The sequence below is a fragment of the Eumetopias jubatus genome, unplaced genomic scaffold (genome assembly GCF_037043125.1).
Source record: "Eumetopias jubatus isolate StellerSeaLion01/CBP00866 unplaced genomic scaffold, mEumJub1_p1.0 scaffold_13, whole genome shotgun sequence".
NCBI lineage: Eukaryota > Metazoa > Chordata > Mammalia > Carnivora > Otariidae > Eumetopias > Eumetopias jubatus.
This window is the reverse complement of record NW_028274819.1, coordinates 93,375,325-93,392,286: the sequence shown is the minus strand read 5'-3', so window position 1 is coordinate 93,392,286 and position 16,962 is coordinate 93,375,325. Positions and strand designations below refer to the sequence as shown.

The 16,962-nt window shown below is 57.5% G+C and overlaps 1 protein-coding gene across 1 annotated transcript; it reads left to right on the top strand.

Annotated features, from left to right (window-relative positions):
* The first annotated feature begins 623 nt into the window (after window positions 1-623).
* ROBO3 (roundabout guidance receptor 3) lies at window positions 624-16,447 on the top strand. Its single transcript, XM_028125963.2, has 28 exons — window positions 624-783; window positions 4,146-4,472; window positions 4,792-4,949; window positions 5,375-5,495; window positions 5,592-5,730; window positions 6,031-6,158; window positions 6,435-6,559; window positions 7,781-7,952; window positions 8,269-8,477; window positions 8,699-8,780; window positions 9,084-9,249; window positions 9,440-9,606; window positions 10,097-10,218; window positions 10,410-10,635; window positions 10,848-10,969; window positions 11,235-11,406; window positions 11,558-11,743; window positions 12,534-12,557; window positions 12,638-12,680; window positions 12,883-13,022; window positions 13,341-13,535; window positions 13,692-13,830; window positions 14,001-14,213; window positions 14,614-14,765; window positions 14,899-15,006; window positions 15,214-15,381; window positions 15,881-16,059; window positions 16,379-16,447. Exons 1-28 carry the CDS (start codon window positions 624-626, stop codon window positions 16,388-16,390), a joined length of 4,155 nt encoding a protein of 1,384 aa, XP_027981764.2. The 3' UTR covers window positions 16,391-16,447.
* Window positions 16,448-16,962: the final 515 nt, after the last annotated feature.

Below are 16,962 nucleotides of genomic sequence, written 5' to 3'. Positions count from 1 at the left end.
AACCACCTCAGCCTCCAGCACTTCGCAGCTAAGCCCCGGGATTTGGGAGGAAATGGAAACCTGGGCTTTGAGAGCTAGAGGAGCGTTCTTGGTCTTAGCCTAAGGGCGGGGAAAAGAGAGATGGGATTCCTGTTTTAAAGTCAGTCAAAAGGGCAGAGTCTGACAGAGCCTCCTCCCTCATCCTGGCTGCTTTGAGAAAGGAGGGAAACTCTCCCGCGGCGTCCAGAACCCCGACCCAGGACGCGGGGCGCGGGGCGCGGGGCGGGGACTCCAACTCGCGTGCTGCGCGACTCTAGTCTCTGCCCTGCTAGTGGCCATTCGGGTGGGGATGGGGGAGCGGAGGGAGGCGGATTAATCCCTTAATTACGCCGTGATCGGCGTGGCACCTGCTTTCCTCCCGTCCAGCTCCCGGGGGACCCCGGCACTTGGGGGTGGAGAGAAGGACGAGGGAAGGAGGAGGGCACGCGGAGGCACGCACCGTACCCAGGCGCCGGCAGGAGAGCGGCACCGTGGCTGGGGCAGCGCGCAGAGGCTGTGGAGGGGCTTACGGCTCCCGGCCCGCGGGTCTCAGACCCAGGGGCTGGGCCCCGAGCCCCCCGCCCCGGTCCCAACTGGGTCGCGCCATGCTGCGCTACCTGCTCAAAACACTGCTGCAGATGAACTTGTTCGCGGACTCCCTGGCGGGGGACATCTCCAACTCCAGCGACCTGCTCTTCGGCTTCAACTCCTCAGTGGCGGCGCTCAACCACAGCCTGCTGCCCCCCGGCGATCCTTCTTTCAACGGTAAGACCCTGCCCAGTGAGGACGTCGGATCAAGGGATGGGGTAAGGTGGGAGGGCCACGTGGAGGGGGAGCCCAACGCGCTCCTGCCTCAAGATCTGGGACTAAGCGGAGCCTCCCAAGAGCCTCCTCGGGGGGGTGGGGTTGGGGGGACCAAGGGATAATTTGGGGCTTGGAGCACCTGAGTGGGGGTATCGGCGGAATATCCAGGGCTTGGGAGGAGATGACTGTTAAGTCCGTTGCTCTCCATCTGCCCAACCGACCCCAGCGGCCCCCCCCAAAGTGAGGAGAACCGTGGGTGGTGATGGGCAAGTACCGAGCTAAGAGAGGCCGGGACCCACGGCAGGGAGGGCAGAAGAGGGCACGCCGTCGCTGGCGGGCCCGGGCCAAGCCGCGCCACTTGGTGACCCACCCAGCTAGCAGGTTTTTCTTCGGGACCCTAAGTTTCCCAAGAACTCACTTACGACTTGGGTGAGGAAGCTAAAATGTTGGACGTGTTTGCTACAGAGGGCGACAAAAGCGGAGAGCGTTTGGGGAACTTAGAAGTTTGCCTCTCAGAGGTGGAACTCACAGCCGGCCCACCCGGCAGGACTGCGGCGGGCGGGCTGCGCGGGCGGCGAGGTCGTTACCTCTAATTACGGTGATTAATAAATGACTGAGACAGCGCGCTCTCCCCTAGCGCTGCGGGGAGGCGGCCAGAGTGGAGTCTGGGGAGAGGCCCGATCGCGCCCCCTGCCGGCCGCGTCGGGAATTCCCGCTTTCCCGGACACCTTTGCCCAGGATTTCCCCTCTGGTTCATCCGCAGTCTCCATCCCTTGACATCCACCCACTCGAATCTAGGGGCAGCACGGTCCTGGAAACTCGAAGATGACGAAAAAGCAGACCTGGGCAGTGTGCATGTGTTTGTGTGTGGGGTACTCCAGGTGCTGAGGGAGGAGCCCCAGAGCTTCATTAGCATGATCATTAGCTATTCATTAGCTGCTGTCGGAGCATCTCCTGAGACCGGGAATGACAGGGAAGAAATTCCAGGGAAAGGGCGCCAGCAGCTGTGTCTGCAGGAATTAGGGGGAAAGGGCCGACCAGAAGGGTGTGGTATGTACGAGTGAGCAGGGACGATGAAGGTGGAAAATGAGCTGGAATTCTCCAAATTCCTGGCCCCCCTTCAGTTTCCCAGGAGGTTAAGGATAGAAGAACCCTTCTCACAGATGGCGCAGACACACCTCTGTACCCCCCAGCGTTCTAACAGTGTTGTCACCATACACTGTCTCATTTACGCTTGAAAATGTAAGGAGGTCTGTAGGGAAGTTATTGATGGCCACATTTTGCACCCGATGAAACAAATTCAGAGATGAAAAGTACTCCAGTGGTCACAAAAGCAACACAGAGCTTAGCGATAACAAACCTATTTCCATTACACCCTAAGGTTATGCGATGGGGCAGAAAGGAATATTGGGGCCTGATAGAATCTCATAAGGTTCGGTGGGCTAGGGAGGAAGAGCACCTAAGAAATCAGAGAATTACCATATTTATTGAGCCTTCCCCCAAGTGCTTTACATATATTATGGTCTTATGACAACCCTATCACTGCTCCCATATTTCAAACAAACTGAGACTCAGAGAAGCTCCATAATTTGCCCAAGTTCGTATAGCTAGGAAGTGTCAAATCTGAGATCCCAGCCCCACTTTGTTCCAGGACAATCCCTGAGCTCTTAGTTGCTCTACCATGGCTCAGCATGGGGCTCTCTGCCTAAACTGGGACTGGGATGGGATGCCAGAGAAGAGACGGCTGAGAAGCGGAGATCTCCATTTGGAAGGAAGGAAATCGAGAAAATTACTCCCTTCCCTTAGTGGGAGGGAAACTGATCTTGTCCTAGCCAGTTAAATAAACTCTCCCCAGGACAATGTCAGCATGGGGCGACGCTTTCCAGCTTTGTCTCCATAGGAACTTCTTTTTTTTTTTTTTAAGATTTTATTTATTTGAGAGAGAATGAGATAGAGAGAGAGAGAGCATGGGGGGGGAGGTTCAGGGGGAGAAGCAGACTCCCCGCTGAGCGGGGAGCCCGATGCGGGACTCGATCCCGGGACTCCAGGATCATGACCTGAGCCGAAGGCAGTCGCTTAACCAACTGAGCCACCCAGGCGCCCTCCATAGGAACTTCTAAGAGCAGGGGTGGGGACATGAAACCCAATCCCACACCGAGGCCGGGAGCCAAACGTCCCGGTGGATTTTGGAACTGAGTGGGAGGGGGCGCAGGTGGGGGAAGGGTAAGGTAGAGAACAGAAACAGGGGTAGTCCTGGTTAGTTGAGGACACCAAATTAGGCGAGGCAGCAGCGGCTCCTACTGGCCACCACCAGGTTACAAACCCACTTTTGACAAAGTTGGGAGGGTCTGGCCTAATAGGCTTCAGGATCCTGGATCCCAAAGCAACTGCAGAAGATGAAACCAGCAGGAGTCTGTAGGCCGAGTGAGAGGCAGGAACAGAAAATGCAGGTGAACCGATCCAACGAAACAAAGGAAGGAGAGGAATCCCCTTCCTAGTTAGCATTCTTAGCCTTTCTTGGCTACATCAACCTGGAGAAAAATCTGTTGAAAACTCTGCACCTCTTAGAAAAGGAAAGTTGTTCACATTTCACTACCATTTTCATTCAATTCCCATGACTTCACAGGTTCCTCCAAGCATGATTGTCTGGGGAGTCAGTAAGAGGGGCACCTAGCTGGCTCAGTTGGCAGAGCGTGCAACTCTTGATCTCTGGGTCATCAGTTTGAGTCCACAGTTGAACATAGAGTTTACTTAATAAAAATAAAAAATAAAAAAGACAAAGACTCTATGTCCATTCATGGACTCCAGGTTAAGAACCTCTCCTAGTCCCAGACTCCAGTCAGAGCACTCTCGTTTGACCTTTTCTAAGACACTTGAGGCTGGCCCACATTCTCCATTTTTCTGGCCCACCACCATGCAGAGGCCAAGGACCGCGGGTTGGCTCTGGTGCACCACTTCAGGAAGCAAGGACAATCTGCAAACCAGCCGGTGTGGGACATTGAATAACCGTGGACTAGAGGGATGGTCTACTTGCCCAGACAAGGCCTAGTCACTCTCCGCTAAACCCTGGCCAGAGAGAAGGCTGGTGTCTTTAGGCAGCCTAGAAAGCCGGCCTAGGAGTTTGTGTCCTGATTCCTCTACTGATCCGCCCATCAGCAGGCATATCTTTTCCAGCCGAAGAACGTGGGGGTGTCTGCCCAGAGGACCCCTACAGGGGGAAGGGGGACAGGGTGGGCAGACAGCGTTGTTTTTCTCTCTGGAAACTGTCCCCTAATATCCCGGTCGAAATGCTCTGTGCCAACCCCCCCCCGCCCCGCCTTCAGCATCCAGGGTGGAGCCGGAGGACGCGATGCCGCGCATCGTGGAGCAGCCGCCAGATCTGCTGGTCTCCCGAGGCGAGCCGGCCACGCTGCCCTGCCGCGCGGAGGGCCGGCCCCGGCCCAACATCGAGTGGTACAAGAACGGGGCGCGAGTGGCCACTGCGCGCGAGGATCCGCGCGCGCACCGCCTGCTGCTGCCCAGCGGCGCCCTCTTCTTCCCGCGCATCGTGCACGGGCGCCGCGCGCGCCCCGACGAGGGTGTCTACACTTGTGTGGCGCGCAACTACCTGGGAGTAGCGGCTAGTAGAAATGCGTCGCTGGAAGTGGCAGGTGAGAGTCGCACTGTCCTCTGGTTGCGTCCAACCAGAGGCGGGAGGGCACCAGGTAATCCGATCCAGAACCAGCCCCAGTCTCAGCCCCTTCAGCATCTTCTTTTGGGACCGTGACCTTTGGTGTCTAACGTCCATGCCCTGGCCAGAGGAGGAAGTGGGCCTGGTATCTTTGCACCTGGGGAAGAGTGCAGGTCTGTGGTGATACACCCCTCCCCAAAACACTTCCCTTGTGTCCTAACCCGTTGTTCATCGATTCCCCTGGTCGCTCGTTCTCCTCCTCTCTTTGTCTCTGTCCCTGTCTCTCTCTCTCTCTCCAGTCCTCCGTGATGATTTTCGGCAGTCCCCTGGAAACGTGGTGGTGGCAGTGGGGGAGCCAGCGGTAATGGAATGCGTGCCCCCCCGTGGCCACCCAGAGCCTTCCGTGTCCTGGAAGAAGGACAGTGCAAGACTCAAGGAGGAGGAGGGAAGGATCACAGTGAGGCGTGGTGCCATGGCTGGGGATCTGACGCGGGGGAGGGGGGTGGGGGGGAGGGAAGGGGGGCAGGACAGGGCCATCATGGTGGGCGGGGCCATAGGGTAGGGGGCGGGGCATGGAGAGTCAGCTATTAAGTGAGGGTGAAGTTAAGGATGGACAGGATGGAATTGGAATAAAATAAGTGGGGAGCAAGATGCCCCAGGAACTCATGGGAGGTAGGTTGGGCTGCAGGAGCAAACACAGAGCTAAGCGCCCCCCTCAGTCCCCCCCCCAACTCCCTTGGGCAGATCATTTAAGGATTCCTTACCTGATAAGTGTGTCAACTTTCTTCACTGGTCTTTATTGGCTTACTGGGAGGATCAAATAAATAAATAAATATGCTTTGATGGCTACGAAAGACCAAAGTTACCATTATTACTCTGCAGATTCGTGGAGGGAAGCTGATGATGTCACATACACTCAAGAGTGATGCAGGGATGTATGTGTGTGTGGCCTCCAACATGGCAGGAGAACGGGAGAGTGGGGCAGCTGAACTTGTGGTACTGGGTAGGCACAGAGAGTTTGGGGGTTATGGGGGTGTGCAGCCTGGGTAGTAAGAAGCTTTGTAGACCCCCTGACGATTCACTCACTCTGGCTCCATAGAGCGACCCTCATTCCTGCGTAGACCAGTGAATCAGGTGGTCCTGGCAGATGCCCCCGTGGATTTCGCATGCGAGGTGCAAGGGGATCCCCCACCCCGTCTACGCTGGCGCAAGGAGGATGGGGAACTGCCCACAGGCAGGTGAGAATCCCCCTCCTCCTGCTTGTAAGGAGACCCAACCAGCTCAAGAGCATACTCTGCCCTAGAAAACTGGAAGGCAGACACCGTCTCACTTGATGACACAGAGAAATCTGTCTCCCAGAGCCTGTGGCCCCTGCCCTATCTAGTTCCCATTCGTTTTATGGGTCTATGGATACCAGCTTCGGTCCCTGTTGGGGCCTACCTTGTCTTTATGTAGCCTGATTCTGGTGTCTGTCTTGGGGGAGAGAGAAGGGGTCTGTAGCTGTGGCCAACCCAGCCTGGGGGTGGGGAGTGGAGCAGGTATGAGATCCGGAGTGACCACAGCCTTTGGATTGGGCGTGTGAGTGCCGACGACGAGGGGACCTACACCTGTGTGGCTGAGAACAGCGTGGGCCGCGCCGAAGCTTCTGGCTCCCTCAGTGTTCACGGTGAGGGCCCACCTGGGACGGCCAGAAGCAGGGATGAGATGAGGGAATGTGGAGCACGGATGAGAACGAGGGAGAAAGGACTGGGTGGGAGACATGGGTGGGCCACTTGAGAGGTTTTAGAAGGAGAGAAAGGAGGAGAAAGCTGAGCAGGCTTGAAATAGGAGTTGGCTATCTGCTCCTACTTAAGCCAAGCTTGGGCTTCTCTCTCTCCTGTTCCCTCAGTCTCCCTTCTGAGTGCCCTGACTCCCTGTTCCTTTATCACCTCCCCCTTCCCAGTCCCACCCCAGCTGGTGACCCAGCCCCAGGACCAGATGGCAGCTCCTGGAGAGAGTGTGGCTTTCCAATGTGAGACCAAAGGAAACCCCCCACCTGCCATCTTCTGGCAAAAGGAGGGAAGTCAAGTAGGTGGCCAGCTCTGTGGAACTTCCCACAAGCTTCTCTTCTGGGTCTTAGCCTCCGACCTTATACAGCCTGCAGACTTCTCTCTGAGGTCCCGTTTTACCTTTGGTCCTCTCAGAAACCCTTGCAGGTTATTTGAGAGGCTTAAATAAGATAATGAATATAAAAGGCCTGGAGCGTATTGAACACTTTAAAAAGAAATGATGTTAATAATGCTTAGGTGGGAGGAAACAGTCCTGTATGGTAACTCCCTGGAGAATCCTTCTATTTTAGGCAAGTCTGTCCTGAAGATGTGGCAAAAACAGTCGGTGCCTCCTCTCCCAGACACCTGGGTCCTGGGCTTTAATATGATCCTCTGGAAAGTGTGTACTGTACCAAAGCTGCTCAGGGTACAGCACGACTCGCTCATCTATTTACAAGGGGCTTCCACCAGGGGGCGCTCACAGCCACCCACCTTGGCAAACCGATTCCTCAAATGAGAACCAGAAGGAACATTCCCTGAAGTTACACAACATGAGTACCAACCACTAGGGGAAGGGTGGGAATTTTGCTACTAGGAAACAGGGTCAGTATAATAAAATAAGTCTGACTAATCCCACCCCACTGGAAAACCAGTTCTTCCACTACCTCATTTCCAAATCCACAGCCACAATTTTCCAACATCTTCTCTAGCGTCTGGGATTGCTATATTTTAACTAGATTAGTTAAATGAATAGAAATGCTGATGGTAGTAGAGGGTAGTAGAGGGTAGTAGGTATCCATCAGGGGATCAACCACGTGGCATTTACCTGTGACCCTAACCTCTTTCCCTACCTTCTGTGTATCTACGTAACATAGAGCCAGAAAAAAGGGGAAGATATTTAACCTTTATCACATAATGTGTTAAAAGATTTTCATGATTACTCATTTAATCCTCATAACTATCCCCTAAGAGTCAAATTTGGGGAAATGTGGGCTCAGGAAGGTTAAAGAGCTTGCTCAGAGTTTCCCAACTTGTAAGCCACAAAGCTGGGAAGTTCACCCCAAAATCATCTAATAAAATTTGCACATTTTTGTGAGTAGATCTCACTGGTTGGCCCAAGGTCATATAACTGGCTGGTGCGGACAGAGTTGGAGCTAGAACCTTAGGAATTCTCTGAATTCTGGGGTTGATGGGAATAGGGATCTTTCTCTCTGTCAGCTTCCTGCTCATTCCCTACCCTGGTTCTTTGCTCTGTCCCCAGGTTCTGCTTTTCCCCAGTCAGCCACTTCAGCCCAAGGGGCGCTTCTCAGTCTCTCCCAGAGGCCAGCTCAACATAACTGATGTGCAGAGCGGGGATGCTGGTTACTACGTGTGTCAGGCTGTTAGTGTGGCCGGCAGCATCCTGGCCAAGGCCCTGTTGGAGGTAAAAAGAGGTAGGTGCTCATGGAGATAGGCCTGGACCTATGGCCTGAAAGGAAGTAATGGCTTAAAGAGATCTGTTTTTCTTGGATTCTATATAATATGTCTGCCAGGGGAGGGGCGTGTTCCTGAGACATGGCCTTGAAGTTTGGAAATCAGCCACAGCAACCACTAATAGGTGGCTGGTCCCAGGCAGAGACTATAGATGGTTATCGAAGCCCCTCCAGTCTCCGGGGGGAGGACGAGTGAAGCAGCAGAGAAGGAAGACAAGGGGCTGGTGGCCTGAACCTGGGATCCTCTCCTGAGGTGCCCAAGTTCTTCCTCTCTCAGCCTCCTCCTTGGATGGGCTGCCTCCCATCATCCTCCAGGGACCAGCCAATCAGACGCTGGCACTTGGCTCCTCTGTGTGGCTGCCATGCAGAGTGACTGGGAACCCTCCACCTAGCGTCCAATGGAAGAAGGATGGGCAGTGGCTGCAGGGGGATGACCTCCAGCTCAGCCTCATGGCCAACGGTACCCTGTACATCGCCAGTGTGCGGGTGAGTCTCCCCCCTGGGATCCGAGTAACTGAGAACGGCCACACGGTCCGCGTGCCCACCTCTCGTAAGTACCCACTGGGACTAACTCCATTTCTACTCCGCTGCTCTCTGGGACCACCGAAAGTGGACCATGTCTTCCCCAGCCTTCTGAACACCCACCTCCACCCCCTCACCTACCTTGCTCCATCCCCAGTTTGCCAGCCCTCTACCCTCTCCTACAGGAGATGGACATGGGTTTCTACAGCTGTGTGGCCAAGAGCTCCACAGGGGAGGCCACGTGGAGTAGCTGGCTTAGGACGCGGGGTGAGTTTTGCCTCTGTCCCCTCGCTTTGCCAACACCTCCATCCAAACCTGCTACGAGTAGTCGGTACCTCTCCAAGCCCCAGCACCGATTAAGCTTCCAAATGCCACGGCCACGGTGGTGGGGAGGGGGAGGATGGAGGTGGTGCCCTTGGGAGGCAGATGGGAGTAGGGGTTCGTTCACTCTGCCCCCCTCTCCACCGTCACCCCTGTCACAGCTCCTCAGCTTCTCTGGGAAGGGGGCAAGTTCCTTGGGGGGCTGTCCTTTTCCCATCCTTCTACTTAAAGATGATCTCCTCACTGCAGAAGACTGGGGGGGATCACCAGAGCCGCCTACAGAACGCAGTAGCCCTCCAGGGCCTCCCTCTCAGCCAGTGGTCACTGAGATCACCAAGAACAGTATTACCCTGACCTGGAAGCCCAACCCACAGGCGGGGGCCACAGTCACCTCTTATGTGATAGAGGCCTTCAGGTATGGAGAAAGTTTTACATGCAAACCTGGAAAGTCAAGAGAAGGGAATCTTATGTTCTCAGGGTCTTCGCTATGGTGCGGAGAGTTCGGCCGGTTCCCTCTCCCAAGGAGAGGAGAATGGATGAGAGGGAGTAGACAAGTGGGGGGGGTCCCTGGCTCAGACTAGTCCGTCACCCCATTCCCATTGCAGTCAAACAATTGGTAACACCTGGCGGACAGTGGCAGATGGCGTGCGGCTGGAGACACACACGGTCGGTGGTCTGCAGCCCAGCACCACCTATCTGTTCCTGGTGCGCGCCGTGGGAGCCTGGGGCCTCAGTGAGCCCAGCCCCGTCTCTGAGCCTGTGCGCACCCAGGGTGAGTAAGGTCAGAGTCCCTGGCTCGGGGATATGACACGAAATACTGCAGAGTGCCCCCCTCCAAACTATGGCAGCACGGCAGCTCTTTTCTGCTGCACCAGGCCTCTCCTGGTAGCCTAGTCTGGCATAGTCACGCCTCTCTCTCATGGAGGGGACAAGAGGCGAGAGAGGGAAATCCAGTCATCCAGCCCCTCACTTCTGAGCCTTTTACCCACAGATAATCTAGGTTAGGACTAGAACGGACCTTGGAGGGTTCATCTTCATGTTAGAGAGGAGGAGCTGAGGTCTCTGAAGTGCAGAGAGTAGATTCCTATTTGCTGGACACCCAGGCCCACCTCTGGAAGCTCTTCCCCTGACCAGCCCCCTCCTGGTCCTGGGGTGTGTTCTGGAGTACCAAGTGGTGCAGTCTGTGGGGGCAGCGCAAGGTAGGGTTCAGTCTGACTCCTTGTCCCTGGTGGCTCCTGCTGAGGGGGCTCTTTGGTCAATAGACAGCAGCCCATCCCGGCCAGTGGAGGACCCATGGAGAGGCCAGCTGGGGCTGGCTGAAGTGGCTGTGCGCGTGCAGGAGCCCATAGTCCTTGGGCCCCGGACCTTGCAGGTGTCCTGGACTGTGAGTGTGGCATAGGGAGGAAGTTAAGGGCAGGGATGATGATGGGGGCCATAGGGACCTCCAGGAATGGGTATGGGAGAGTGGGAAGTGAGTGGCTGGGGAAAACCGGGTGAGTGGAGGTGGGCCAGGGCCCGGAGGACTTGTGTGGTCCCTGGCTCTCCTTCTGGTATGCTTTGTTCTGTCTCCTACAGGTAGATGGCCCAGTCCAGCTGGTGAAAGGTTTCCGGGTGTCTTGGAGGGTAGCAGGTCCTGATGGGGGAAGCTGGACAGTACTGGACCTACAGTCCCCAAGCCAGCAAAGTACTGTGCTAAGAGGACTCCCGCCAGGGACCCAAATTCAGATCAAGGTGCAAGCCCAAGGCCAGGAGGGGCTGGGGGCTGAAAGTCCCTTTGTGACCAGGAGCATTCCTGAGGAAGGTAAGGAGGTGGTGCACAGAGCCCACGAATGAACAACAGGAAAGAGGGAGTAGGGGAAGATAGAAGTTTGCAGGGGAAGAGCAAGGGGAGTTGTGGGAAGAAGGGATACCTGATATCTCAGTTCCCAAGGTGATACCTGGGAGGGGGAAGTTGGGGCAGGAGGGGTAGCTGGCAATGACTGTCTTTCTCACCATGCTCCTCCCGGGGCCAAGCCCCCAGTGGTCCCCCCCAGGGAGTGACAGTGGCCTTGGGGGGTGAAGGCAACAACAGTGTCACGGTGTCCTGGGAACCTCCGCTCCCTTCCCAGCAAAATGGGGTCATCAAGGAATACCAGGTACAGGGTTTAAGAAGGGCCTGGGTGGCGGGGGTGGGGGGTGGGGTGGGGGGTGAGCTAGGGGCTAGGATTAGGGAGGAGGGAACCTAGAATGACCTTGGGGCTGGAGATGAGGTTGGGGGAGAGGAGAGAGGTTTCAGAGTGTTCCCTCATTCAGGCTGAATGATGCCTGGCTAAGCCCCCTCTACTGTTCAGAGCTTCGAGCTTCCACGTGAGGCCAGGATCCCATTTCAGACTCTCTAAACCCGGGTCTCGGCCTCCCCAGATCTGGTGCCTGGGCAATGAGAGCCGCTTCCACCTCAACCGGTCCGCGGCAGGCTGGGCACGCTCCGCGGTGCTCCAGGGACTGCTGCCGGGTCTTCTTTACCGGACCCAGGTCGCGGCGGCCACCAGCGCTGGCGTGGGCGTGGCCAGTGTCCCGGTGTCGGTGCAGCTGCGTGAGTCCGGAGGCGGGGTGGGCCGGCCGGGCTGGGGAATTGGAGGGGGGGGGGTCCTGGAGTGGGGGTGCCTACGGGGTCACGGATGGCCCCTCTTACTCGCTGTCGGGTTTCCGGGCCCCTGGTCCCCTCACTTCTCTGACCCCCACAGCTTCCCCGCCGGAATCGGAGCCTGGGCTCGAGGTGGGCCCGGGGCTGGCGGAGCGGCTGGCGAGGGTGCTGCGGGAGCCGGCCTTCCTCGCGGGCAGTGGCGCCGCCTGCGGGGCCCTGCTGCTCGGGTTCTGCGCGGTCCTCTACCGGCGCCGGAGGCAGCGCAAGGAGCTGAGTCACTACACGGGTGAGCGGTGCCTGAGGGGCAGCGCGGGCTGACCGGCGCACTCGGGCCTTGGGGAGACGGAAGGGAGGGCCTTGGAGTGGGCGGAGCCTGGAGATCCCGCCCCTCGGGGAGGGAGGCGGGCCCGACGGAGAGCGGCACGGGAGGGGCTCATCGCTCGGTGGGTGGGGGCGGGGTCAGAAGGGAGGGGTGGTGCCCCCCGAACTCCCCCACTCCCCCACCTCCCTCCCCGAGCTTCGCTCCTTCGAGAGGGACGCGCTGTGGGCACCGTCGGGCAAGAAGCGGACGGGACTGGGGGGAACTGGCGGGGCCCGGAGGGGCGGGACCTGAGTCTGGGGAGACGGGTAAAATCTTCCCCTAGATGCCTCGAGAGGAGAGCGGGCTTTGCAGTCAGTCTCAGTATAGAAGGGGCAATTCTGGAGGGGGGCGGGGCCTGGCGGGAGGTGGCGTGGTCAGGATCCCGGGCCTTAAGTTGTGAGGCGGGCTCTGGGTGGAAAGGCGGGGCCCGCTGAAAAGAGTAGACTAGATTTCTGCTACTCCCTGGTAAGGGGCGTGTCTGGGGAGATTCTGAGGTCTCTTAGATCAGGGGTTCCCAACCTTGGGTACACATGGGGAACTTTTAGAAAAATACTGATGCTTGAGTCCCACTCCTAGAAATTGTGATGAAATCGGTCCAGGGTACAGGCTGAGTGGTGCAATTGGGACCGTGGCCAAGAAGGGGACAAGAATGTGGGTATTTCTGACCCTTTCTCCATTTACCCTCTTCTTTCTCCCATGGATTCCTTTTCGGAAGCCTCCTTTGCCTACACACCTGCAGGTAAGCTCTCTCTGCTCCAGTGGGGTTCAGACCCCAAGTATGGGCCCTTCTCTCACTCAGTCTCCCCCTCATCTTCCCAGTGTCCTTCCCACACTCAGAGGGCCTCTCTGGAGCCAGTTCCAGGTAATCCTCTTAATCCATCTCCCAAGGATAATCCCCCTCCATCAAGAGACCATTCTCCTTCCTCCCTAGGCCTCACTGCCACTGACTGCCTCCCACCTGCCACCCCCAAATTCACCATTACTGTCCTACAATTCCTGTTTACCCTTAAATTCGCTGGCCTGTTCAGGCTCTGGGTCCCCAGCGTTCACGTGCTTTCCCTCAGGCCACCCATGGGCCTTGGCCCCGCCCCCTACCCTTGGCTAGCAGACTCGTGGCCCCACCCATCTCGAAGCCCCTCAGCCCAGGAGCCCAGGGGGAGCTGCTGCCCCAGCAATCCTGACCCAGACGACAGATATTACAATGGTGAGGAGTTCTAATTCCCTCAGGGGCACACCTGGCCCCCAACACCCTTCTCTCCTCTCCACCTCCTGGGGCAAACTGAAGGGAGCCGAGGATTGTCAGTCTTCCTGAGGTTGGTCAGTCCCTTGGGGAGGATATGAGTTGGGGGAGCTTCTCTCATGCTAACCTTTACCCTGGTTTGGGAGGTAAGGTTTGGGTGGGGGAAGAAGTTGATCCGGTGGGATCTCCTTTTGCCCTCCATTCTCCTGTTGTCCGCTATTTCTCTGTCTCTGCCCCCTGCCCCTTGCCTCCCACCCTGGCCTCCCTCTTTCTCCTCCTCAGAAGCAGGGATCTCCCTGTACCTGGCTCAGACGGCCCGGGGCACTGCCGCCCCTACCGAGGGTCCTGTCTACAGCACCATTGACCCAGCTGGGGAGGAGCTGCAGACCTTCCATGGGGGTTTCCCCCCAAATCCCTCAGGGGATCCAGGCACCTGGAGCCAGTATGCTCCTCCAGAATGGAGCCAGGGGGACAGTGGTATGACTTAGTCCCTAACACCCCCATTTTAGCTCTGAGCAGAATATCCCCAAAGAATATCCTCTACCCTTCCGCTCTGGGACCCAGCCCAGCACTTGCTTCTGACATTTCTCATCTGCCTCTTATCTCCATGTGTCCCCATCCTGCCCTTCTCAGGAGCCAGGGGAGGCAGAGTAAAGCTTCTGGGAAAACCCGTTCAGATGCCCTCTCTCAACTGGCCAGAAGCCCTGCCCCCACCTCCCCCTTCCTGTGAACTGAGCTGCCTAGAGGGGCCGGAGGAGGACCTGGAGGGCGGGTAAGGATGTGCCCCATTGCAGATGTCCTAAACAGGTGGGGCCAGCCGAGGGGCCCCTGCTGGGGGAGGGCAGAGGTGCTGGGAAAGGAGGGGAGAGGGCAACCGGAAGGCCAAGTGGAAGGTATGGAAGCTGCTCAGTCATGGCTACTCTTCTTCTTCTTTGTCCCCAGCTCAGAGCCAGAAGAGTGGTGCCCACCAATGCCTGAGCGGAGCCATCTGGCCGAGCCCAGCTCCCGGGGAGGCTGCTTGGTCCCTCCATCCCAAGGGGAAGCCCCCTCTCCCACATCTTCCTATGGACAGCAGTCCACAGCCACTCTTACCCCCTCACCTCCTGACCCTCCCCAGCCCCCCACTGACATTCCCCATCTCCACCAGATGCCCAGGTAGGGAGGTATATAGTGCCTTGCACATTATAGGCCCTGGGTGCATTTCTATTCTGTGGATGATTGGAGGGAGGGAGGGAGGGATGGATGGATGGATGGATGGATGGATCTGGGGTACAGAAGGTCTCATGACCGTGTCAGAGTGGAAGTGTGATTCTGGAAGGAACGTGACGGCTGACAAGGTCTCTCACTCCCTTCAGACTCTTTCTCCATTGGAGTGGCTCTGCAAGCTTCTCGGGGCATTTCAAAAACATGGCTCTCCTCACACTTCACTAGCCTGGGAGCCCTGTGGGGGACAGCCTGTGCCTTATTCATCGGAGTACCTAGCACGGTGCCTGGCACATAGTAGGCACTTAGAGTTTCTTGAGTGAACAAATGCTGAGGCCTCATGTCATTGCAGGAGGGTGCCCCTTGGGCCAAGTTCCCCTCTCAGTGTATCCCAGCCCACTCTGAGTAGCCACGAAGGGAGGCCAGCTGGCCTGGGTGCTGGCGCCACAGCCTCCCATCACCTCAGCCCCAGCCCTGTCCCCAGTGCCGCCAGCAGTGCCCCCGGTGAGTCTGCAGAACGCTCAGCCTGCCCCTACCTCCCCATACCGCCCCCCCAACCTTGTTTCCTCTTCACCCTCAAGCCCCTTGCCTGATCCTCTCTCTTACCCGCTCTTCTCCCCATCTGCTGACGCGACAGGGAGAACCCGGCAGGTGCCTGGGGAGATGGCTCCTCCACTTCAAGGGCCCCGCGTCCGAATCCGGAAACCCAAGGCTGTTCCTTACCGTCGGGAGCACAGTCCTGGCGGTGAGGGTGCCCTGGGCCATGAGAGATGGTGACAGTAGGGGGAATAGGCAGCAACCAAGGGGGAGTTCTGGGGGCTGGAGGAGGGAGCAGGTGAACCCAAATCTTGGGCTGTTCAGTCGCAGCCTCCTGGTGCCGGGGAGTAGGAGCAGGAGAAAGATCGGGATCAGGAGGGGTGGGAGACTCTGCTGAAAACAGGTCTCTCCCCAGACTTGCCCCCACCACCCTTGCCGCCACCCGAGGAAGAGACGAGCTGGGCCTCAGGGCTGAGAGCAGTAGGCAGCATGTCCTCCTTGGAACGGGAGCGGGACCGCAGTGGGGAGAGGAGAATGGTGCAGGCTGGGCTCCTGGGGGCCCAGCGGGCTCCCCACCTGGATGGTAAGGAGGGCCAGGGCAGGCCAGAGGCTCACTGCCACACAAGAAGGTGGCACTGGAGGCTGACAGTGTAGTATAGACCGTGCCATCGAAGGACTCTAAAGTTTTCAACCCAGCTCACCCCTCACCCTCAGTTGGCTTCATGCCTTTGATCCAAACCTACACTTGTCTCTATAGCTCTCGCTGGGAAAAATCCCCTGAAGTTCCCCAGTCGTAGAATTTCCCAGACTGAAGCCCAGATGAGAGAAGAGTGGGGCTGGGTGTTCTGTCTCTTCTTTCCCAAGGCTCTCTCTGTCTGGGAGTTCCCGGTGGGTTTTGGAGCGCCCGTTGTGTCAAGGCCATGTGCTGGGGCATTCTGTTTCTCCTCGGCCCCCAGGATGGCCCGAGCCCCGTGCCTGCCCTCAACGCTTCCTCTAAAGCTGGGATTGAGGCCAAGGTGGCCCACTGGGCAAACGGTGACGTTCTGTTCTCTGCCTGGTTGCCCTTCTCTGTTGTGCTGCAGAGGAGACCTTGCTCCCCTACAGCCGACCAAGCTTCCTGTCCCGGGGCCAGGCCACCAGCACCTGCTCCACAGCGGGCAGCAACTCTTCCAGAGGCTCCAGCAGCTCTCGAGGCTCCCGGGGCCCTGGACGGAGCCGGAGCCGGAGCCGGAGCCAAAGGCCAGGACAGAAACGTGGAGAGGTGGGGGCTAGGGCATGCCAACAAGGTAGTAGAAGGCTAGGAGGGGCGAGCCAAGGGGTGGCTGAAAACAGGAGGGAGAGAAGGGCTTTCTGAGCAAGTGTCAAAAGGAGGGGACCCAGGGAGTGAGGAGGGAGGGAGGAATCCTGGAGAACAGGTGACAAAGGGTGAAGATGAGGTCATACGTAGAGGAGCCTGGGCTCCCCAGAGGAGAGTGGGTTCAGGAGAAGGGCTGAGGAGGAAGAGAAGAGGCATGGCGTCTCCTAGAGCCTGCTTGCCTCGGCCTGGGGCCTTGCAAACCAGCCTCTTTCTCTCTCTCTAGGAACCGAGATGACCCTTGAGGAGGATATCAGGAGTTCCATGGGGAAGGGCTTGTCCCGGGGCCGGGAGCTTTGGATGGGAACCCCTCCTGGTTAATGGGGGTGAGCAGAGAGGAGCAGGGCGGGGGGGGGGGGCGGTGGTCTCGTCCCTCCTGGCAATGATGCTCAGAAGCCAGAGAGCGAGCTCTTCCCTTTCTATCTCTTTCCACCTGAACCTCATTTGTAAAAGAGACAATAAAAAGAGTCTGATGGGAGCCCTGGACCCTGCTTGTCTGGTTTTGTGCAGGATGTGGGGAAGAAAGGGGCTGCAAAAGAGTGTAGATCAAGGCACTCAGAGAAGCCTCCACTTCCTTTTGAACTTCCATCAAAAGCATTAGAGGAGGACAGAGTCCTGTCCTGCCTCTTGAAGGAGCTAAAGCCCACTCTCTCCTCAGTTAAAACCAGAGGGACTCTCCAAATAACCAACGAGGAGAAACTTGTCCAACTTCAGACAACCAAGCCAGGCCCTCCCTAGGTGCCCTCCTCCGGGGTCTGTCTACGCTCCTGTGAGGAAACAGGCCCGTCACAATAAGTATTTTTTTTAAAA

Excerpts from the sequence above, each read along its gene's own strand:
- ROBO3 (XM_028125963.2), top strand. The coding sequence starts at position 624 with ATGCTGCGCTACCTGCTCAAAACACTGCTGCAGATGAACTTGTTCGCG. Across the intron at positions 6,560-7,780 it reads GGCAAAAGGAGGGAAGTCAA|GTTCTGCTTTTCCCCAGTCA; the intron begins GTAGGTGGCCAG and ends CTCTGTCCCCAG. Across the intron at positions 7,953-8,268 it reads CCTGTTGGAGGTAAAAAGAG|CCTCCTCCTTGGATGGGCTG; the intron begins GTAGGTGCTCAT and ends TTCCTCTCTCAG.